General features: G+C 46.7%; 1 protein-coding gene across 5 annotated transcripts in view; it reads right to left on the bottom strand.

Moving 5' to 3' along the window:
* Positions 1-1,525: 1,525 nt before the first annotated feature.
* The window catches only part of CLCN6 (chloride voltage-gated channel 6), a 50,286-nt gene continuing 29,144 nt past the window's right edge, over positions 1,526-22,667 (bottom strand). Inside the window, exons 1-23 of one of the 5 annotated variants that reach the window (XM_030019260.2) lie at positions 21,154-21,267; positions 20,180-20,239; positions 19,064-19,129; positions 18,440-18,508; positions 17,676-17,742; positions 17,158-17,264; positions 16,795-16,921; positions 16,130-16,197; positions 15,963-16,021; positions 15,168-15,300; positions 14,169-14,282; positions 13,745-13,911; positions 12,704-12,830; positions 12,204-12,330; positions 11,708-11,861; positions 11,448-11,607; positions 11,196-11,302; positions 10,368-10,554; positions 9,560-9,717; positions 8,560-8,716; positions 7,734-7,841; positions 6,936-7,061; positions 1,526-5,579 (exon numbers count right to left, since the gene is read on the bottom strand). In XM_030019260.2, coding sequence (XP_029875120.1) covers positions 5,499-5,579; positions 6,936-7,061; positions 7,734-7,841; positions 8,560-8,716; positions 9,560-9,717; positions 10,368-10,554; positions 11,196-11,302; positions 11,448-11,607; positions 11,708-11,861; positions 12,204-12,330; positions 12,704-12,830; positions 13,745-13,911; positions 14,169-14,282; positions 15,168-15,300; positions 15,963-16,021; positions 16,130-16,197; positions 16,795-16,921; positions 17,158-17,264; positions 17,676-17,742; positions 18,440-18,508; positions 19,064-19,129; positions 20,180-20,239; positions 21,154-21,237 — 2,613 coding nt within the window. In that variant the 5' untranslated portion in view covers positions 21,238-21,267 and the 3' untranslated portion in view covers positions 1,526-5,498. Of the gene's footprint in view, positions 5,580-6,935; positions 7,062-7,733; positions 7,842-8,559; positions 8,717-9,559; positions 9,718-10,367; positions 10,555-11,195; positions 11,303-11,447; positions 11,608-11,707; positions 11,862-12,203; positions 12,331-12,703; positions 12,831-13,744; positions 13,912-14,168; positions 14,283-15,167; positions 15,301-15,962; positions 16,022-16,129; positions 16,198-16,794; positions 16,922-17,157; positions 17,265-17,675; positions 17,743-18,439; positions 18,509-19,063; positions 19,130-20,179; positions 20,240-20,449; positions 20,623-21,153; positions 21,268-22,667 lie in introns of those variants that run through there. The other 4 variants (XM_030019261.2, XM_041124600.1, XM_041124598.1 and 1 more) reach the window with 4 other exon arrangements.

The raw sequence follows: 22,667 nt of genomic DNA, 5'->3' as shown, positions 1-22,667 counted from the left end.
ATTTACAGGTACAGGGATCGTGACACATGGTTGGATTTAGCAAGTCTACAAACCTGGGTAGAAAGGACTTTTAATCTAAATATGAAGTTCGTTGCTTTAAGCATAAATGTATTACACAGCTTTTCTAGTAACCACCTCTATCACCCATGATAAAATGCAAGACAAACCACCACTTGTAACTGTTTTTGATCCCTCCTTCGTCACGCAAGAAACTTTACTGCTTTTATTCTCTGCAATAGGAATGACCTTGCATATAATCTTGACACCCAAAGCAGCTGTAAAGTTGGCAAAGACTCTAACCAAGTGTCTGGTATCTGCGTCGTTCCAGCTGGCTGCTTTAGTAGGTTTGGCTGCAAGGAAGTTGCCATTACACCGAATTGTCAAGCATGGTGTCTGTAAGCATGGACAGACACACCTCTCCCACCCCTTTTTTTCAGGGGCAGGAGGTGAGAAAGTAGACAAAAGACAGATAGTCTATTTCCTCCTTTACTGTTATGCTAAAGTGGCAGTTGATGTACCTGAGTTTTAGGAAGGAAATGCTTCTCTCATTTGCTCCTACATTACTGCATTTATGACAGAAGGCAGCAGCAGAGCTGAAGCAGAGTTTCCCCCTGCTCTTTTCTCCTGATGACTCTCTTCTACCCTGATTCCTGGCTAGGAGGACTAAGACCTAAGACCACCACGGCACTTCTTATTTAGCTCCCAAACACAGAGTTTCCACCATACCCTCCCAACAGTCGCTTTTATCTATTTCAGGCTCTCCCTGTCATTACATACACACCAAGTGTGAGACTGAGGGCAGGAGCCAGACGAGCTGCTGGCTAACTTCGTATTAGAGTGCATCAGAGAGCTACTACGTGCATCCTGTACAACACAGCTACCCGATCCAGAAAAACAGCACAAACATGGAAAGGCAGTGAGCTTTTGGGTCAGGTATTTCTATGTGCTCAAGGACCGTACTTACGCACATTTTTGGCCTGTAAGCACGTGATGAAAGATGAAAAATTGTCGCAAGTTCTTTTCTGTAAGGCAGACAGCAGGATAAAGCAGGAAAGATAGCCACAAACTAAATAAAAGCTAAAGATGAAATTAACAGTTTTTCACATCCTGGAGAAGCTACCTGTAAAACAAGAGGTGCAACACTGCACTCTAAATGTCCTTCATTAACTTACTGGGAGGAAGATGGAAAGCAAGAGTTCTCAGGTAAGAAAAGCAGCAGTCACCTCTAGCACAATGTGCACAATTCAGCTCCTTATCAAACAGTTGATAATTCCCTCCTTTTAAACAGCTGTTGTGACAGAATATGGGACTAGGGTGGTCACAACCTAAAGTATTACACTAATTCTTATCTTTGCCCAGCCTCAGAACACCTTCTGCACAAACTGCTAGATCCAGACAGCTCATAATAGCAACTACTCATCTACCTCAAATCATGTTCTTGGATATTGCCATGTTCTACTAGTTTTATTATAATAAAGGGCAAAAATAAGACAACACTAGAAACATCAAAAGGCCTTGAAAGTGCTGAAGGAGACACACAAACATTTTACTCTCAGACATGTTATGGTTACACGAATACTTCCCAAGTGCCATAGTTCAAATAAAAATATATTCATACAAATTTAAAAAAAATACAATTTATATACACTGTGGAATTAGCTTACATCATTTTGTAACAAAAAAACAGTGCAAAAAAACAAATGGAAAGGTAAGTTGCTACCATTGGAATGGCTCACAGTAAGTTAACAATTCAAAACCGCATAATTAACACTGCACAGGAAACCATGAGGCAGGGGAGAATGCCCCATACTACCCCCTAGCTTTTGCCATCAATATTAATCCAGTTCTTGGTTACTATTCCTTTAGTGTTGCTCTGAGTAAAAGGTTACAGGCACCTATGTTAGAAGTAAGTTTCTTGGTAAATCACTAAGCAACCAGAGGCAGAGTAGAAGCAGTTAGTGTTGTAAGAAAGGAATTAAGTGACCAAAGTGTGAGAACAAGACTGATTCAACACAAGCCCCTTTGCATCAGTCCTTAACAGAAGGGAAATGCTGCATCTCCAAATGTCAGATGAACTTCTAATTCCCTTTCTGCAGGCTACATAACAGTGATTGCACACAGATTTCCCTTTAAAGCAGCTGGCAGGGTCACCCACCATCCTCATTTAAAACTTCTTTACAGAAGGAGTGAAAGGGGTGTGTTTTACAGCTGAAACGTTTGAATAAGACAGATGCATAGGCAGAGCAGACAGTGCTGACAGCAGGCTGAAGACAAGTGGCCTTCTCATGGGGAAGCGCAGCTGGTGCTCAGACAAACCTTGACAAGATTTTTCAGCCTGTCTTGTCTGGATTGCCTAACTCCAGGCCTCAATAGCAATGACAAGACATCCCGCAGCAAAATACACTGCTGTTGTTTGTGTACAGAAATAAAACAGGACATGACCAGCTAGCTCAAGGCAAACAATCTAAGGAGCCCTATTCACGTGCAGGGTGGAACCTTACACACACAATCACTCCACATGAGCAAAAGGAAAAAGATTTGTCACGGAAAGACACAGGGCATTCTTGACAGGTGCTCTGACAGTATGGGATTGCTAATTCCACAGTAGAGTGATCCAAAATCCCATCAAAATAGGATTCCTGTCATTTGTAACTGCCCATAAGCATAAATCCTTTGAAGGAAAGGTAGGTTAACAGAAGCATATTTCAAACCTACAGTCCAGCTTCAGGGAGTGTGAAAGCTGCAAGTTTCTTGGGATAGCTCAGTGCAAGACCAGAGCTCAGGGAACACAGGCATTTTAGAAATCATCTGCAGAGACTATCCAGAGAGAACAAACATCCTTATTCTAACTTACAGGGAAAGAACTTGTAAGTCAAGAGCAGTAGCTGATGCCAACTCATATGGTCTAAGGAACATGCCACACCTGCCCCAGCTAAGGAGTCCAGGTTGAAGGCACAAAACGGACACTGGCTGTAGGAAAACACCTTCGCTTTACTCTTGGAAGTTTAAGAGCTTGCATGCCTTATTTGAAAAGGAGCTAGGATATTCAGAAGCCAGCAAAACTATTTTAGTGGAGGAGACAAGACCTGTTGCTGCAAGTTCTACAGTAAGAAAGGGAAAAGAACAAATGTATTCCCTGCTCTTTAGATAGGTCACTTCCCAAGCAGCCCTGGAGAGCAGCCATGGTTAACAAAGGGTCCTGGGACACACACAGCTTCCTTTGCAACAACTGCCATTGCATATACCACAGCCTGCTCTTTCCTTTGTGGAAATGGTATAAATCCATTTATGAAAACAAAGATCTGCCCTTCCTCTCTTAATAAGGTAGCAGGTGGGAAAGAATGCTAAGTGAAAAAAAGGTCGCCAGATGTCAATGGAGAGGAATAAAAATTAAAATCTAAGTGCTAACAAACAGCTGTGCTAAAACCAAACTTTCCAGCTGGGCTATGCTATGCACTGTATGACAAGGAAAAATTCTACCCTAAAACTTGGCCTCAGGAACCACTTGTAAAACCAAGTTTTCTCTCATCTGCTGGACAGAATTCAAGAGCCTCCTATGACTCAGCCGTCTTTATTGCAAGCACAGCCAGAGAATAAATACATCTGTCTACCAACTATCCAGACTGCAAAGACTCCATGAACATCTAAGATTTCCAGTGACTGAGAGCCCTACATCACAACCATGGCCAGTGACCTGGGCACAAAACCTCCACCTAACCCTAACTGCAGTAGGGCTCAGCAGCCAGCAGTTTCCAGAGCAGTGCCCTGGAACAATGAGCTTCCACAAAGTCAGTCAAACAGGCTGTTTTAACAGATTTAGTGTTTTGACCTGTAAGGGAAGTGCACAACTTCGTCAGGCTTAGTCAGGAAAATCTTCAGCACAGATGAGCTCCTGAATTCAGAAAATACAATAATGTCCGATTTCCTTCTGCCACAACTCTCACCTAGCTAGCTCCTTATGGCAGACAACAGGTTAACTGGAGTGCTCAGAGGCTGTGTAGAGGCTTTTCTGGGATACATTCCCCATGTTACTTGGCCCAGTCTCTTGGCTGAGAGAATGCTCTGTGCTTTATCAAGCCAATCAGCTCTGCAGCCCCTGGAGGCACAATGCTGGCTTCCCACTGAGCGTTATCTGTATGCAAAACTCAGGAGGGCAGGTGCCTGCTGGAACAATACAGGTGCTGGCCAGGATGGTACCTGCTAAAGCAGTGAACTGGCTGCAACTGGCTTCTAAGTGCTGATTTTACCCTTACAGATATTCAGCTGTTGCAGTCGCAAACATTATCCCTAGCATTTTTAGAGCAAAGACAGCCCCACTTATCACCCTGCAGCAGATCCTGCCTGTTAGTCACCAGCACCAAGTATCCCTCCTATATGGTAGCCTGAAGCTACACCAGCTCCTCTCATGACACAGATAATTCAACCAAGCCCTGAGACAGGGCATCAGTTCTATTTGCCTCCGGAAAGCAACACTTCACTGTGCTCTGAGGATGTGGGGCTCCCTGGTCTCTAACCCTAGCTGGAAAGGTGTCCCAGGCTCTCACTGTTGGATCAGTACAAGGACAAAGTGCCTACAAATGCCAAGAAATGCAGGAGTGTCAGGGTAGTGACAAAGTGGAGTGCCACAAAGTGCCTTAGAAGAGTCTCTTACAGGGAGATAATAGCAACAGCTAACAGGGAAAGAGATCTCCCTTCTCTGAGATGCTCTGCAAATGTATTAAATATTTATAATCCCAAGCAGTAACTGGAACTGAATTGTTTTGAACTCCTGATTTGCTGAGCTGCTCTCAAAAGTCAGCTGCTGTCAAAAATATCACAGCAGGGATCCTTCCCCATGAAAGGAGGAGAGAAATCAGGAACAAATGAAGCCACAGTGGAAAAACATGGGCAACTGGGAGCACCTGCAAAGAGAGGTGTATTTCCAAAGAGTTGGATTTTTTAATACTGCTTTTGAGAAAAGCCATTGTCCAGAACCACTACTTGATAACTGCAAACTTCAGTATCTCCTCTCAGCCTTGACGGCCACCGCCTTCTCACACAAATAAGGCAACAGTTGCAGGAACAAGGAAGGAAGAGGAAAAGGGAGACATACAGGAGGACAGGGAAAAGATGCTGCAGTTCTCTGCACAGGACACAGTAGAGCTAGATGGTTCTTTTTTCCAACCCTTAAAAAAACCCCAAACAAAACAAAATAGCAGAACACATGGTGTCAGAACAACATCTGATGAAAGGAGATAACTGGGGCACAGGAAAAGAAAAAACCTGGATCAAGAGTGGTCAAACCAAGTGCCTGAGACCAATCAACAGCTCTGGGCTCAGGCAGCTCCTCTAATTCTCTGGCTAGCAAGGTGTTTTCCAGCTCCCCAGGCTTGATATGCATGTGAGAAGCCAAACGGCAAGTCTTGGGCCTTGTGGGGTCCAAGCAGAATGCGAGCGCGTGTGCAGGCTTGGAAGAGGGAGGTAGCCACACCGACAGTGGGGCAGGGTGGGCAGGGGCATCAAATGGTCTGATAGTGTTGTCTCAGTCTTGCCTGCAGAAATTCGTGGGTCAGGTTGTGCCGAGTGATTATCCCAACAATCTTAAAGAGGAAGAAAAGAGGAAAAAAGATACAAGTCAGTATCACAGATGGGCCACTGAGAGACCTGCATGGTAGAGCTGTTGTTCTTTCCAACCCCCAAAAAAGAGGGAACCTGCAAGCAGTTCTTGACCAATGCTGAATTAGAGTGGGTTCAAGTTCAAACCTTGCCCAAACAATGCTCCTCCCTCTCCCAGCACTTATCTACAGGCAAGACACTGCTTTAACTACACTCAGACAGCTTAACTGCTGCTATTGTGTCTGGACACAGCAGTAGTTACCCCTGCCTAGGAAGGGAAATCCTGTCCATGTTAGCATACGGATGTAACTAAATCCTTTGGAAAGTGAAAACCGTAATTGAAAACAACAAAACTGTCCCTTATGGCTTTATTAGAGACATTTCTGCTATCTCACATGACATGACTGCAGATAGCTCATATCAGATACACTCTAGGAAGTTCTAAAGACCAAAACTGAGATATGGTAAAGACTAGTTAAGTGGTGACTGCACACTGGCCATCACTAGCTGGCAGGTCACAAAAGGGACCCTCTCCCAGCCTGCTGGGGAAACAGGCAAACCACATCTTTCAGCTGATGAAACGCCTCAGTGATTTTACACATTGAAAGAGTTTAGAACTAGGCTGCTCTCTAGTACTGCAAGAGCATCTTATACTAAATATGGAATGAGTCGACATCTCATTTTCAACCAACAGGCTCTGCAGAGTAGCTATTAGGAACCCCAAGAGGCAGACAAATCACTGCTGTCTCATAGGGACAGACCAGTTCAGGCTTAAAGGAAACAGTTTCTCATTATGTTTATAGGAAGTTACTGACACCTACTGACTATTCCTGAGCACTGTAGATGGCAAAGAGACAAGTACAAGTGAATCAAGCACAAACCATTCAAAGACTCCTTTATTTTGCTGCTCCTATGAGTAGGAACAGAATGCAAGTTCCCTTCCAGCAGAAAAACCTCCTGCCCCAACACACAGGAAATTCTGCTTTTGGCCTTGCATAAAGCTGTCAAAGAGGAAGCCAAATTAGCAGCCTCTGATGAGCTCAAGGCCTCTCAAGAGGTACAAGACAGTAAGGGCTTCCACACGCTGCAAACTTGACACAGTGGAGAGACTGCATGTCCTGCCCTTTGCAGGGAAAGCAGGGAGCAGGCTTTGACACAAAAGATAACAGTCAGAGTAATCAACAATGCTTCAGGGCCTTCAGAAGATCACATTCTGATCTCTTTAAAGCATTTCTGTTTGATGTTAAGAGAGATCTTAATTCTCCCAAAGGTGGAAAACATTGCAAAAACCCACAGTGGCTTCCTCGCTCAGCCAAAACAAAATGGAGATAAGGACTCACCTCTCCAACTGCATTCACGACCGGTAAATGTCTGAGTCCCATTGTCCTAAACAGGTTGAAGACTTGTGATACATGAGTGTTTGGAGAGACAGCAAAGGGTGATGGGTTCATGTATGGGGTGACATCCTAAGAAAGAAAACCAATTATATTATTTACAAGAGGCATTTTCACTATGTCTGGGAATCACTAACAAGCAATTCCTACAAGTCCTCCAATGCACTGATCTCTGGACAGGGTATTGGACTGTGGGCATCTTCTATTTCTCCACAAATATGAAATTATTTCAGGAACCTGAATTTGTCACAGTTTGTTTGAACACTGTAATCCATGACCTTAAGAGCCCGATGCTGCAGAAAACCTCTGAGCAGGATAAATGCAGGTCCATGGAAATAAGAAAGTATATTAAAAAAAGCACTTTGGCCTACATAGCAACCTTCCTGTCACAAAGACAATGACAGGCCTGCCACTGACTGAGCTGCCAGCACAGCGTTCTGAACAGATATCAGCAGTTTGCCTGTCCAATCTCACTCAGGCAGGAGTCTAATCTAGAAGGAAGTTAAAACTAGACAGGCAATGTCTTATTCTGAAAGTAAAGCACCTGTGTGTGATGCTACCCCATAGCAGGTATGAGGATTGATTTCCACATGCAGACAAGGCTGACTGAATGCATGAGAGCTACAGGATGTTGGTCACTGCACCCAAGGGTGGACTTAAACATGCTCTCAGCCTTTTTTAAAGGCTTGGAACATTCTTAAACATGTATCAGGAAACACTGTCACACTGCATTGCATCTCTTACCACTATCATGCGAGGGTTCAGCAATGTGAGGTCCAGGTCATGGATATCTGGATAGCGGGGGTAATCCTCTGACATCTCTGCATGGGAGAGACGAGGCTGACTTGCACTCTGCAATTAAAAAAATCCCACTGAACCAATACATCACCATCCCAGACAGTACACAGGCTGCAAGCAGCACAGCAAATGCCTCCCAGTTGCTCACCCAGATCTCCTCACCCCATGCCCACACACACAACTTCTGCAGAGGTACTCCTAGCAGCTCATCTCAGAATGCAGCAGTGCAAGCCCAAACTATACAGGTGTTTAGCTGACAGAGCAAACAGATCTGCTCTCCACCCTCTGACAGATCTACACTCAACACTGGAGGGCAGCAACTAATCAGCCTTGTGGAAGATGGGCCTCAAACACAGATGCTCATACTGATCTCAGTGATACAGCTGACACTCTTCTGGTAAGACTTCGGCATGCAGCAGTAAAAACACCCAGCACACACTGCTGGTTGCTCTTTTGGTATTTAGTATCTGCCACTGTTCTCCAGTTGTGACAGGATGGCACCTTTATGCAACAAACGGGTCTGTTGGTTTATTTTTTAAACAGTAGCTGTTCTCTTTTCCTGGGGATACTTAAACAGAAATTCAGTTCTCTCTATTCTAGAGCTGCAAGGGAGAATTCACATTACTTGTCTGCAGCTTTTAAAACACAGATGCATTCCTTAAAGTGTAAAAATAAGTAAATTCTTTTTGGCAGCCCATAAATATTGTTCCCAACCTTCTCAGCTGAGAGGATAGGGATGTCTCTGCTACGATTCCTGATTAGGAAGACTCACCGACTGGCTCTCAGAGTAACAAACACCCCTGACAAGGAGGGTGACCAGCTGTGAGCGCAAGATCAAGCCATGGAAGGTCAAAGGTCTGAAGCGTTCCTCCATGGTCCACTCTTCACTGGGAGACTGGTCCGGGTACAGATTGGGGTAGGGAGTATATCTGTGACACATTTAACATGTTAGAAGTTGCATGAACTTAAGGAGAGACACATACCCCCACCTCCAGAACAGTAACAGCTATTTCAGCTCTTTGCAACCTTCTCCTGAACATTTCAGGGACTCTTGCTAGAGACAAGCAAGTCTTTTCTCCACCAAACAAAACAGCAGAGAGGGGTCAAGAGCCATTATCATGGGCAGAGTATGACAACAGCAGCAGAATGGAGACCGTCTCCTAACTCTTAATTTCAAATCACTTGCTACTAAAGCAATTTTCAATGCCAAATTATTCGGATTCTAATAGAAGCTGAAGCATCTGGCAAAATGTCAGGGTCAGGACTCCACTCATAGGAGTCACTATGACTAAGTTACAAACTGATTCACTAGACTGGGCTTCTGCTTGGAAGCAACTGCAATACAAGCCTGGTGACTCAGCCCAATTACCAGAAAGGTGGTATCTGTATTATGGCACCAGGTCATTAGCTCTTCTCTTGGGAGAAGTGAGCTTTGCAGAGCCCTCAGATTTCTGCAGACAAGAGGGCATCGATTTCTACAGACAAGACATTTCCCCAGGTATTCCATCTTCTCCAGGCAATACTTCTGAATAGGTGTTTGAAGAAAATTTAATTTAACAGGTTGGACACCATCAAGCCATCAACCTAGGACTTGGTCACAGGTGTGAGCCTCAGCACTGGCTGATGAGATGTGACAAGTCACTTCTAAAACACAGATACTAGCACTGTTTCCTCTGACAGATGGAATGACAGGGACTGTATGAAGCATCACAACACATCTCAACATATGGAAACACCCTGTTCCCATAAGTTTGTGTCTACCAGGATCTCACCTTCTCTCTAGCATCTGTTGCAGCAGATCCTCCTTTTCTGGTGGCTCCTCTGTTGCTATGTGCTCATCACACATGTTACGCAGTTCACTTGAAGGGTAGGATTTCATAGACTGACTACGCTTGCGCTGCTCTCCAGCTCGGGTGAGTATGCTAGATTTCTGGATACAACAAACCATTTTCAGATACTCACTAAGCAGGTCAACAGTTATCCAAGAGCAACTATGAACTATTTGATCACAGCTTTATGTCACCAGACAAAGTGTTCCTTAGTCAGTGCTGCTGCAGTACTTGTTAGAATAGCCCATAGGACTGTACTCTCCTTGGACAGTACTCTCCTTGGACAGAGACCTGGAGTTTAGGAACTCAGGCACCCTTTTTTGCTAGAGCACGAGTATGCCACAAGCACATTCATTATTCATTCTGACCGTAAATTTTAAGTTTTCCAAGAGACTAAAGCACCTGTCCTGCTACCCCTCCTGCAAAGCAGAGAAGTATTTAAGCATCTACTACTGATCTCAATGGTGGGTTCAGTACTTCAGCGCCAAATCCAAACTTCTTCCATGTCTATCCTAAACAGGTTACTTAGTCCTCTTAACTTTTCCCTCTAGGAATGCAGACCATTCTTCTGCCTTTACCATGACCCAGAGAATGGAATGAAATTGAGTTCTTGAAAATTTTGTATTGCAGTAGGTGCTTATCTGTGACCTGAATTCTGCACTGACAAAAGCCTAGATAACAAAACAAAGGGCTTTCCATGTGCAAAACAAAGCTCTTTACCCTTCGACTTACCAAACAAACAACTTTTTACCTTGAATTTGATGTTGTTACTTATCAGTTGATTTCCCTTCATGAACTCCCTCTCATTGCCCCGGTTCTCAGTCACTACAGGGAAGGCATGATGGACAGTTGTGCGCAGGATGCTAACAAGGGACTGGATTCTGGTGTGTGGGTAGACATATGTCAAGTTGGGTTCCATGATGTCGCTGGCTCGTAGTCTGAGGAAACAGAAATCCAAGATTGCTGCATGCATCACGTCAGCAACAGAAGGTTGGTGATGGACAAACAAGGAAACAAACCAGTCCCAAAATGAGATCCTGAAGGAGTCTGCTGCAGTTTAGTTCTGCCAGCTCCTTGTACCTGTATGTTCACCTTCACTGTATTATTAGCGGTGCTGGCACAATTGATTTTTTTTTTTTTTTTTTTTTTTTTTTTTAAAATATAACATCGCATCAATGATGCACTATAGGCAAGGAAAAAGGAAAAGGTTCCAACTTGTAACATAGAAGGTGTTTCAACATTACTGGGAAAAGGCAACAGGTGGGAAGATTAAATTCTGCAAGAAACAAAGTCCAGTGGAATATTTTCACAGAGTTCTTGCTGAACCTCACAAACCTGCTCCTCAGATCTCCACCCATCCACCCCTCCTCAGAAAGCGCTCCAGCACCTCTTTCCTGCCACAAGCCAGATGCACAACTCCCAACTCCTCTCACAGCAGTCCTCCTCACAGCTGCTCCTCTCAGAGCAGCCAGGTTCATTGGAGATGAAGCATCATCCCCCTGCATTACAGCATTCCTTTCTGAGCAAGAATACTACCACAAACTCTAACCCACAGCCCTGCCAAGAGAAGCAGCCTTACTTATCCATTTCCACTTCTGTTTCCCACTCCAGAAGAGGCACTCCTCGTAAGTTCACATGGATGTCATAAATGCCTTTGTTGAAAAAGTCTCCTGTCCATTTGGCTACCTGCAGAGCAAACGGAAGGTCTACTGAGTTGTTGCTCCAAGTACAAGACTCCTTGGCTTATCATAGCCCTGGAAGGAACAGAGATTCAGGGCCAGCACATGTTCAAGCAGTCTGCAAGAAGCCAGAGCTAAGACCCTGCACTCACCATGAGGGTGATCATTATTGGGAGCCCATAGGTAATCTCGTTGGTGGATTCAATTAGGATGACGGTCAGGCTAATTGTCATGCGGACCACTCCTCCCAGGAATGCTGCTGCCCCAATCAGTGCAAAGGTTCCCGAGTAGATGTGATCCAGGCCAATGTAGCTAGGACAAAACACAGAGACCAGAGATTAGAAAAACCTGCCTGAGACCTCAGCGTGCATTCGCAGCACATCTCTCGCACACATATGCACACTCAATGCACCTTTTGAGGAGGTTGGCGACCAGGCGTCCGAAGGCAGCCCCACAAAGCAGTGATGGCACAAAAAGACCACTGGGCACAGAGATCCCGTATGTCCAGCAGGAGAGTAAGAAATAGAGAAGGAAGAACAAGGACAGTGTGACTGGGCTGAAAGTACCTGCAACACAAGAAGAATCATGACTAAAGGGGCACAGGTCTGTCAGACAAAGACAGTAGTCTTGCACCATCCACCCCTCAGCTCACAGCAGGCTCATCTCACAACAGCTACTTAGTCTCCCAGTCCAAACACACAGGAAGACAACGAGTAAGTGAAAAAGAGAGGAAGAGCAGGCTTTTCTTCCCATGGAGGAGACTTTCACCTGTTGTACTAGCAGTCCCCCAGAGCCATGAAGGCCTGAAGATGCTCTTAGCCTTACGGTTCTTATGACAAGGCTGTTTCAAGCAAGATGAAGCTCTGAAGCTTAAGCATGGGATGCGGCACTGTCTCCTAGCTACTCACCGTCCTGGTGGAAGAGCTGCAAGATAGCTGACTCCTGAGGGTTGAAGAAGAGTGTGGCCATGTCATTGTAGGTTTCATTCGGGCAGAAAAAAGTTTTGATGCTCGAATTCACATCCTCTGACATACCCTAATGCAGGACACAAAAGACAGGAACAGTTAAAATCCATTCTCTCCTACATTAGCCTTTGGGCAGAATGGGAGTAACCCTTCTGTATAGGGCTGTCAGCCCACACTTTGGGAAGTTCAGACCAAACATCAATAGCAGAGATGGGGCCTGCAGCATCAATGGGCTCTCTCTTCACAGCCTGAGCTGCTTTGCCAATGTACGAAAGCACAAAGTGTAGCTTTCATTATTACCCTAAGTTCCTGCAACTGTCCATAGGCTTTCACTGAAGTTCTGTAATGTATTGCATGCTGTCAAAAGCTCATTATGTGCCTGTGCTTCTCTGGAGGGTGAACAATATGATGGAGACATGTAATCTTCACATAAGATCCCTCACCTGCAGGCTCAGAGTGTCATTGCCACTATGACTGGTGGAAGACATCTGCCGGCATTCCCCCAGAACCATGGATGCTACAAAGACCACGACCGTGGTAGTCAACGACACCAGCAGGCTCTCCAAGACTCTGCAAGTACACAATAGAAACCATACACTGAAGCCACACTCAGCCCTGTAACCCAGTCCCAGCTCTGCACACAACTTTGATAAGGCTGCAAGAAGCAGCAGTCATCACAGCTTAACATCAGAAGCAGGGAACTGCAAGTCAAGCTGAATTATGACTTGGTTGCCAGAGATTGCACTAACTCCCCTTTTTAATTGCCTGCCCCAAAAAGGAGTAATTTCTGCCCAGAGAACACATAGCAGTCACGTATAAAAAGCCACAGGGAAGGGTTCAGTGATGAGGCTGTTCACATGGCAGTGATATTCTGTAGATCCTTACAGGGTAAAAAGGCTAGACAGGACTGGACAGGCTGATGCATAGTCTCTCATAATCTCTTTTCTTTTCTAACTGCCAAAATACACTTTTTTTTTTTTTTTAAACCTAGGCTTCTTATTTAGTAATTGTCTCAAGCAAACAAACAGCTATTTTCCAGAATTACATGGCAATTCCCTCCCTAAATAGCACAGATATAGCTCAGTTGTAGATTTAATTAAACAAGGTAATTATTTAAAAAAAAAAAAAGTGGGATCAGCTATTCCTTCCACATCTGTTTAGACAAGACAAAAAAATACTGCATGGAGACAAAGCTCTGGTTTGTTCAGCTATAGCTTTTATAATAAAGAGCTCCCTTCATAGCCCTTGTAAGGAGTGGTTGCAGCTCGCTCTGTACCACCAGAGTAATTACAAAAATGCACAGGGACTGTGGTTTCTGGTGTTCACTTCTAAGTTCTATGGAGGCTTCGTTTTGTGATTTCAAAAAGAATACGTCTGGGATTTCCTCCAATCCCACTCACTGGGTCTCCTACATTGATGCTTTTGCTTTGGGACACTGAACACAGATCAGAGATCCCTGCACAAACTCGAGAGAGCACAAATACCTGACCAGCTTTGGCTTGGGATGAACGTTCCGCATGCGATACTTCGCAAGTCTCTTGTTCAGGCAGTTGAAGGTGGCTCCGAGAAGGCCTCCTACAATCCCCATCAGAATGAAGAAGCCCAAGTCCACAGCCGTCCAGAGGTGGCATTTCTTATCAGACTCAGAGCACTACATGCAGAAAAGCATGAGAAAAAGCATTACAGTAGTTGCTGCAATTTCCTACCAATGCTTCTGTCTCCAGAGCAGGACAGTTTCAGCAGCTATGACCAAAGGAGAACAATTGTGTCTTAGGCTATCAAAGTATTGCAGCTAAATATCAACTGCCCTTCACTGAAATACAAGCAAGTATCAAAAAAAAAACCCCCAGAAATACTGAATTGACAAGAGACTGGAGCTGGAGGGGAAATAACAGCACTAAATCTTACCTTAAACTCCCCGAAGTTCAGCAGCCCAGGGAGCTGGAAAGACCCCCAACTTCCAAACTGAATCCCAGAGCGGAAAAAATTCAGGGTGAAGGTGGCAGCCATGGAACAGAAAAGCTGAGGAAGTAAAAAAAAAAAAAAAAAATTGGCACAGTCAGCTCTTCCTTGAGACTTAAGCCTGGGGAAGGGAACCTCAGAGCCTTCTCAGGCTTTAAGAAAATAATCCACTGAGGTTTAACACCCATTCCCTGCTGCAAAAGAGAGCAGGGCTATAATGGACTACTATAATAATCTGATTTGGTCTCCTGCACAAGAAGTTAGAATTTCACCTAGTAATTCTTGCAGCAAAAGCTCCTTTTTTTTTTTTTCTCCAAACATGCTAATTTTCAGTTGCAAATCAATTACAAGACACTAACACAGCTTGTTTAGAGTTGGAATTGAGATCTTCATTGGCTCTGAGAGAGCTGCTACCTTGGCAAATCCCCTGGCTCCTTTTATCACTGCTGAGAAAGACCAGACCTAACTGAATCCCATCAACAGGACGTTTGGCATAAGAAATGCCAAAAGCATCATGAAATCCAATACATTTTTAATATACCGTCAACTTCATGAAAGTAGGCACTACAGGCAGAGAAATCGGCAACCTGAAGGCACAGGACATTGCTGCAATACAGCATCCCAAGGCAGAGAAAAGCAGAAAGAAATCCAGCACCTGCCAACTCAGTCTGCTCCCAAAGGATCAGACTGCAAAGAGCCCCAGCGTAAAAGCCCTTTCTCCCAGGTACACTAAATCTGCTGCCTACAAAGTTGTTCCAGATAGTAACAGACTCATCTCTGCTCTTGATCTGTAGTAATTCTGGAGCAGTGATAGAGCAGGCAATCTCTCTCCTGCCAGAAGAGCTCAGGAGGAGACAGGATAATCTGACTGCCCTCACGGGCAAGCCGTCCCAAAGGTCCGGCTCAAGGAAGAGACACACAGAAAAAGCCAGAGTCATTACTCACCACTTTCCATGTAAGTCCCTGGTTCCAGAAAGAGGAACCTTCTTCCAAGCTGAAAAGAGTGCCCCCAATTGGTGCTCCAAAAGCAGCCGCAACCCCTGCAGCAGCTCCAGCAGATACAAAATCCCTTTTATCCCTGAAATGAAGAGGAAAACAGTCTCAGTTTAGCAAAGCAGATCTCTGGAGATGGTTAGGTTCTGTAAAGTAAGAGACTATTCCCATTTATGGACATATCCCAGGGATACAGGAGTGACAGCTGGGAGAAGTGCTGGCCAAGGCAGGCAACACCATTTATTCAGTAAGTTGTTGCAGCATCATGCTCTTTCTCTAGAGCACAAACACAGAGCAAAACTTTGACACTACACAACTGCCCAGTCTATGAGGAACCATCCCAAACCGTGGGACTCCAGCATCACTTGAAAGAATTACAGAGAGGGAAGGGCAAGATTTTGTTCACATTCAGGTGAACCAGCATTCTCTGTAGTATATCTTGGTCATAGGGGGCGAGGAACTGAGCTTGTTCCCAACAATGAAGCCATTTAACCATTCACATCAAAGGTTTTAAGTGGGTAGAGATTTGCTGAGTAGTAGAAGAGAACACCAATGAACATGGAGACCAGAGCAGAGCAGCATGGAAGAGTCAAGTCCTGGTGTTGTCTTGCTGCAGAATGAAACTGCAGGACACTAGAGAAAAACTAAAAAAACAACTGACTGATTCACCCCAGCCCGCCACCCTTCTCCCAAGAAAGTCTGCTCACTTACTTCCCTCTCCCCTCCTCAACATCCTGGGTACAGTACCTGTCACTGCGGAAATAGGGAAAGTTAAATTGGATCTTCCTCAAAGAAATGCTCTGGAACTACAAACAAAGTAAAGATTTAGAAACGTAAGAGATGGAAACTTACTCCTCACAATAGTCTTACAAAGCAGTGGTGTGACCAGGACAGTGACCCCTGTCAGCACTAACCTGTGGCAAACCCGCACCGACGACAGCACCACTGTGAATCATTGGACCCTCCTTCCCCACGAAAAGACCTGAAAAACAGGACTGATGTGACAACACACTCCCTGCCCCCTCCCCTTGCTGACAATGGCAGGAGAGATCAGCTCACCACTCCCATGCCATGGCACAGTCCCCTGTGCCAAGCCCGCAGCTCCTTCCTCTCCCCTCAAGGTGAAGGAAGGTGCTGAACCCTGCCCCTCAACCCCCCAAAACTCTGTGAAGACTTGCACAGACTTTGCACTCCAAGTGGGTGGAACCATTCAGAGACAGCTGTTACAAGGACTCTGAACTCTCCAAGTTACTCTGCCCTGCTGCCTACAACATAGCCTGGTTCAAGCTGCTCTAGACAATGCGTTCTGGAGAATTCTCAGGTCTCCCTCTTGGACTGAGCCACAGAGAGACATGTCTGCCCACCAAGAAAAGTACCTGTTCCCCCAATAGTCCTGATCCTTCTGTTTGTTTTCTACTCTATATATGCATTCAGGGCTCATGAGACTGCTCCAGCCCATCAAAACCATTTTACTGGAAAGGCAGAAGTCTTTTGTGCCCTATGTATAGCAGGAACAGCATTCTTCCCCCTTCAGTGATTCCTTACCCCAACAAGACCAATACACCACAGCCCTTCTTACCTCCTGCCACACTGAAGAGCACTCCCATAGCTTTGCACACCACCGTTCGGAGACGCACAACCCCTGGAACCTTAACCCCGTTGAGGTAGCACTTAATTTCAGGAATTCCTGATCCAGCTGCTACAGGCTGCAGAAAAGAAACACTGACGCTGTGCTGCATCGATTTCATAGCTGACCAACAACATCTCATTAGAGAGCACAGCAAAGGACCAAGAGACCCTGCTTAGCTAAATCAATTAGCACTGTGAAGCTGATCTGATGTCTTGGGGCAGAAAGTGCTTCTGGCAAGGATACTTCATGCCCAGGACCTGTGTGAGAGGAAAGGGAAGCTGTGTAAGGAGCAGCAGTGGACCTAAGTCTTACTTGGATCAGGACCAGAAGACTGGCGAGAAAAACAAAGGTCAGGTTGAACCCCAGCAGCTCCAGCAAGGACAAGGCAAGACAGCCTTTCTCAGTGCATTCTTCCACCGCTGCAACAATGGTCAAGGAAAACAACAACATTCCCCCCACCAATACACAATCATTCTGTACTGTCTGGGGGTCCCACTGGCATCAGAAGCCAAAGTCGCACTTCCTAATCCAGCCAGGGCAACTGACACAACCCATCAGGAAGCCAGGCTTCCTTTTCAGACCTCAAGACTGAGCTACAAGGAAGTGAAACCACTCATCTTTCAGAAATTAGCCTCTGCCTACATACGTGATACCAGAAACATTTCTCGGTTTCAAGGGCTGAATTACATAGGCAAGTTGAAAACTTGCTTAATCATCAACAACATGACTGATGGCAAAAGTCTGAGTCAGCTGTTCTGAGCAAAACATGGCAACAGAAAGGAAGAGGTCACTTGAGTCTAACATGAACCCATACACTAGGTAAAAGATACAGCTTTGTACCACCCGGAACTTGAGCTGGGTAAAGAGACGTACAAAGAAATCCACGAAGAGGCCCACCTATGAAAAAGATGACAGATTTGCCATCAGAAATTACTACATGCAAGTAACAGACACCGCTCTCTAGTAAGTCCTATCAGAAGTATGCACACATGGGAGGACAGAGGATGAAGGCGGCAAAAGAAGCGTCATTCAGAGTAATGTAACTTCGGAAGCTCAGATTTGCTGCCTCCCTCGTTCTCACTGGGACAGATCAATTCTAGAATTATTCCCGAAGAGATGCATTTCAGAGTACTAATACGATAGCATTTTTAACACCCACAACATACTTCAGGGTACAGAAGCAAAATGGTGTTTAACTGAGGCATACAGTCAGCAGAGCTAATTTTCAAACACTCTAGAAAGCACATGCAGTGACACTAGTACTGCCAAACATAAAAAAAATACAGTTCAACTCTAAATTGGCATCCTTTTTTATTAAGTGCTCACTTTGGACAAGTTTTCCTGTATGCAGAATTAAAGGATTTGCCAGAATACTTTGCAAAGAAAGCACAGCAAGTTCTAAAAGAAAAAAAGGCTTCTTGGAAAATAATCTAGCAACAATGTGCTATAATTTCCAAAAGACAACTCCTGCTACTAAGCTCTCCACTTCGTGACAGAAAACATTTCCTCCTCTTTACTCCTTGACAATAACTTCTAAATTATTCCTGCTTAGACTCCTGAATTTTCCTCAATCCCCAAACAGCATGACCCTTACCAGTCCTGTGCAGACTCCAATAGCAAAAACCATCACCCACTTCACTGCTTCGTATCTCTGGGCTTTCTGCTTAGGAAGAGAATAAAAAAAAAAAAAACAACAAAAACAACCAAGTCAAAGCAACATCGAAATGGGGTTCAGAAAAAGTTGGTTTGGGGCTCCACAGCCCAACTGCAGCTAGAGTGATAAATCAACAGAAGATGGTGACAACAGCAAACTGAAAATAGGGAACTGAAAGTGCTGAACACCTTGCTCACTTTAAACCTTAGGATCAGAAGAGACGCTGGGAGCTATAATCTCCACACGTTTTTATTCTTTTCATAAAGAAACCCAGAGAGCACATAGAATTTCTTGCATGGAGAAGAAAAAAAACCCACAAAACTTCCTGCAGTGGAGCGTATTTAGAATACTAGAATGGTTTGGGTTGGAAGGGACCTTTAAAGATCATTTAGTCCAACTCCACTGCCATGGATAGGGACATCTTTCACTAGATCAAAGCCCATTCAACCTGACCTTGAACACTTCCAATGGCAAGGAATCCACAACTTCTCTGAGCAAATTTCTCTGGGCAATTTCCGCAGTTTCAGCTCTCAAGCTAATGAAAAAGAAAGAACAAGGTCCTACCTTGTTGTCCATGCTCTCCAAAACTTCCAAGTATGGGTCATTGATACAACGATCATAATCCAAGCTCTGAAAGAATGCCAAAAGGTCAATTTAAGAGAATCAGCTGCAACAGACTGAGCAAAAAACTATGGATAGAAGAACTTGTTAAAGATTACAGAAGTCATTACCACCCCCGCAGTAGGTTCAGCAAACAACAGTAGAAGAAAAAATTCCTGGAAACCACTTCATTTACATATTTCCAGCAAAGCCGGACCCTGAGAATCAGGAAGTGAAAGAACAGACCAATTTCACTGCCCAAGCTGAGGGAGATAGGGAACCAAACAGGAACACAACTGATTAATACAACTTCAATTTAAAGAAGTCACATTGTACAGTTTCAGACTTTACTTCTTTAAGTGCCTCCAATTTGACAGCGCAGGGGATAATATTAGATCTTCATATTTAACTTCGCACTACAACATCAACACTAGATAGGAATTCTTCTCCAGATGAACAGCATAAATTCTTAAGCTTATCACAGCAGAGAGTTAAAAGTAGTATAGAACAGCCTAGTCATACTCACAAAGCACCACCACCTTCTATCTACATCAACTTCACCTTTTCAAGCCAAGCAGTAACAGGCTGAGCTGGTGACACCCATACTGACAGCAACTGCTCTAAATACCTCAGGGCCACCATACAGACATGCAAAAAGCAAAAATCTCCTTTAAGAAGCAGGATCTGTTAGATGGGAAGATCTGCTGTGAGCCAGCATGACATCAGAGACAGCAGTAAGGCAACAGTGACCAAGCAGCCACAGATGCTTTCTAGTCATGAAGAAACAAGACCACTACAGCCTGTAAATCTCATTTAAAAAGTGGAACAATGCAACAGACTCTGAAAATGAATTTTCTCAACAACACTCTGTCTTAAGCAGTGGATGTTCGAGCTCTACTCACAGGGCTTTAACCCAGAAACGTGTAATGATGAAGAGCAGTTCTTTGCAAGTGCAGCAACTCTTGGTATTTCTGCTGGTGCCAATGCAATCTCACTAGTGATGCATTTTGAGTACCTGCCTCATTACAAACTCAAACAGATTGAAACCTGTCTGCAGTTCTCCTCACGTTAATTTCTCACCTCATAGTCTTTGCGTGGAAGGATCTCATCCTCCTCTTCATGAGTTTCTCCTAGGATTGTCTGCAAAAACAAATATGGGAAAGGAAAATCATCAGGGGAATGAATGCATATACAGGTGCTCCTGAACACTGGTAGCAAAGCCAAAATTAGGGAAGGCCTATGCCACTATTGCTTATAAAGTCTGAGCATGGATTACCAGACCACCACTTACTTTGGGGTAACTGTATAGGGTCTTACCTTAAAGCTTGGCCCGCAACAAGAATACACTACCTTACTTCTATGTGGGAGCTCCCCACAGCATAGTAAAGGAGAGTACTAAACCCACATCCCAGCTTCCTTCACGGCAACAGGTTACAGGGAAGCACAGGACAAGAAACTTGCACAGACAGCATTCTCCTATGCCGGGCAGCTGGAGAGAGCCCCTGCCAGAGCCACTCCCCTCGAACGGCTGCGAGGGGTGCTGTACCCGGGAGAAGCAGCAGCGCAGGCTGAGGCACCAGCCGCAGGGGCTGCGATACCAGGCCCAACCAAAGCAAACATTGACCGGGGTACCGGGACAGTGCGGGCCGAGGCACTGGCAGGAGCGGCGGAGATACCGGGCCCAACAGGACGCAAAAGAGCGGGAACAGGCTGAGGCGCCGGGCCGAGCGTCGGCTGAGGTATCGGGCCATGAGGCGCCGCCTGAGGCACCGGGCCGTGAGGCGCCGGGCGGACCGCGGGCTGAGGTACCGCGGGCTGAGGTACCGCGGGCTGAGGTACCGCGGGCTGAGGTACCGCGGGCTGAGACGCCGACCCGGGGGCGGAGGTACCGGGCCCTGAGGCACGGGGCCGAGCGCGGGCTGAGGCGCCGGCACCTGGGGCGGAGGCACCGGGCCCTGCGCCATAGCAACGCTCAACGCCCCCCGCCCCCCAGCCGCCCGCCCTCAGGCGCTCCCCAGAGCCGGCGCGGCGGCGGGGCCGGGCCGCGGCCGTACCAGCTCCTCGGGGGTGCGGCTCTCCCGCTCGCCGCAGCAGCGCGGGCAGCAGCAGCAGCACAGCCCGGACCCGCACCCCGCCATCTTCCGCCGCCGCCGCCGCCGCCGCCCCTTCCCGGCCCCACCCGCCGCGCCGCGCGTGACCCCGCCGCCTGGCCCCGCCCCCCGCCGGCGCGACGCGAAGGAGCGGAGATCACGGCGCCATGACGGAGAAGGGAAAGCGGAGGCACCACGTGACCCGCCCCGCCCCGGCCGGCCTTAAAGCGCCGCGGGATGGGGCCGCCCGCGATGCGCAGCGCCTAGCACCGCCGGGAGGTGAGCGGGGACCCGGGAAAAGGGGGGGACACGACGGGACACTGATCCCTGCCCCCGCCGCCCGGGCAGTCCCCGCGGCAGGCCGAGCCGCGATTCCGGGCTAGGCTGCCGCTGCGCCGCGGCCCGGTCTGCCCGCCGGCTGCTTCGGCCCGAGCCCCGCTCCCAGCGGGTTCAGCTGAGGTGAAGGAACGATCGGGCTGCGGCTTGATCCCTGCCTGGCCCCGAGCCCGGCTGCGGCGCAGGGACGACCCCCCCCCGCCGGCGCTGCTGGCACCCCTTCGCCCCCGGCAGCCCGCGGGGGCGCCGGACCCCCCCCCCCCCCGAGCCCTTTCCCACCGGCCTTTCCGTGGCCGCCCCATCAGCTGGCCCGCTGGCGAGGCGGCAGATCCAACCGCGGGCCCCTTGTCTGCCCCGCAGGGCTGTCAGCCCGATGCCATGGCCCAGGACAGCAAGATCCTGGACAAGTCCCTGGCAGGCGCATACGCCCCACGGGAAGCGTACGTCCGAGCAGCCGAGTGTAGCGTGGGTGGTAAAACTAAGCTTAGGAGGATGCAGACCTCCAGACTGCGTGTGTGGGTGCCAGCTCAGGCCTGGAAGCAGTAAAAATACCCTACGGCAAAGCGAAAGGGCAACGCCAGCATCAGGTAAATGCAACAGGCACGTCCGTGCTGATCAGCATCAGTGCGCTGGGCCACAGATGTTTGCTCTGAGCTCTGCAGCGTGGTAGAGACGGAGGAGTGGGAGTGCTGACCCAACGGAGTTGACAGGTGTTTCAGATTGTCTTATTTTGCAACAGGTTTTGTTGTTTAGAAAGTGTTTTTCCTCTTTGCAATAACTGCAAGCTTCTCTCAGCAAATCTATGATGTATCTGGTGGTGAGGAAACTGCTCCAAATGCTGTCTGTAGACAAAATTTAAGTGGGGCCTTGCTCCTGTCTTTGTGGTTGTAGATTGCCAGTAACATAAGGACCTCTCCTCAACAGCAAGTCTCATCCTACAGAGACATTAATACACGAACCCTTCCCTTGTGATGGGTGTTAAATCTCAAGTGGGAAAACAGAGGTCCTTTGATTTGCCTACGGTGCTGTGGCGTGCTTGCTAGAAGTGAGATATCGGGCGTTGACTGCGCATGATTTTGTGCTGCTAGCTTGATCACCAGCATATGCTTTGGGCTAATTCTCCCAGATTAGTGCCACGTGGA

This window comes from Aquila chrysaetos, chromosome 6, assembly GCF_900496995.4.
Source record: "Aquila chrysaetos chrysaetos chromosome 6, bAquChr1.4, whole genome shotgun sequence".
Taxonomy (NCBI): Eukaryota; Metazoa; Chordata; class Aves; order Accipitriformes; family Accipitridae; genus Aquila; species Aquila chrysaetos.
This window is presented reverse-complemented; position numbering and strand designations above follow the sequence as displayed.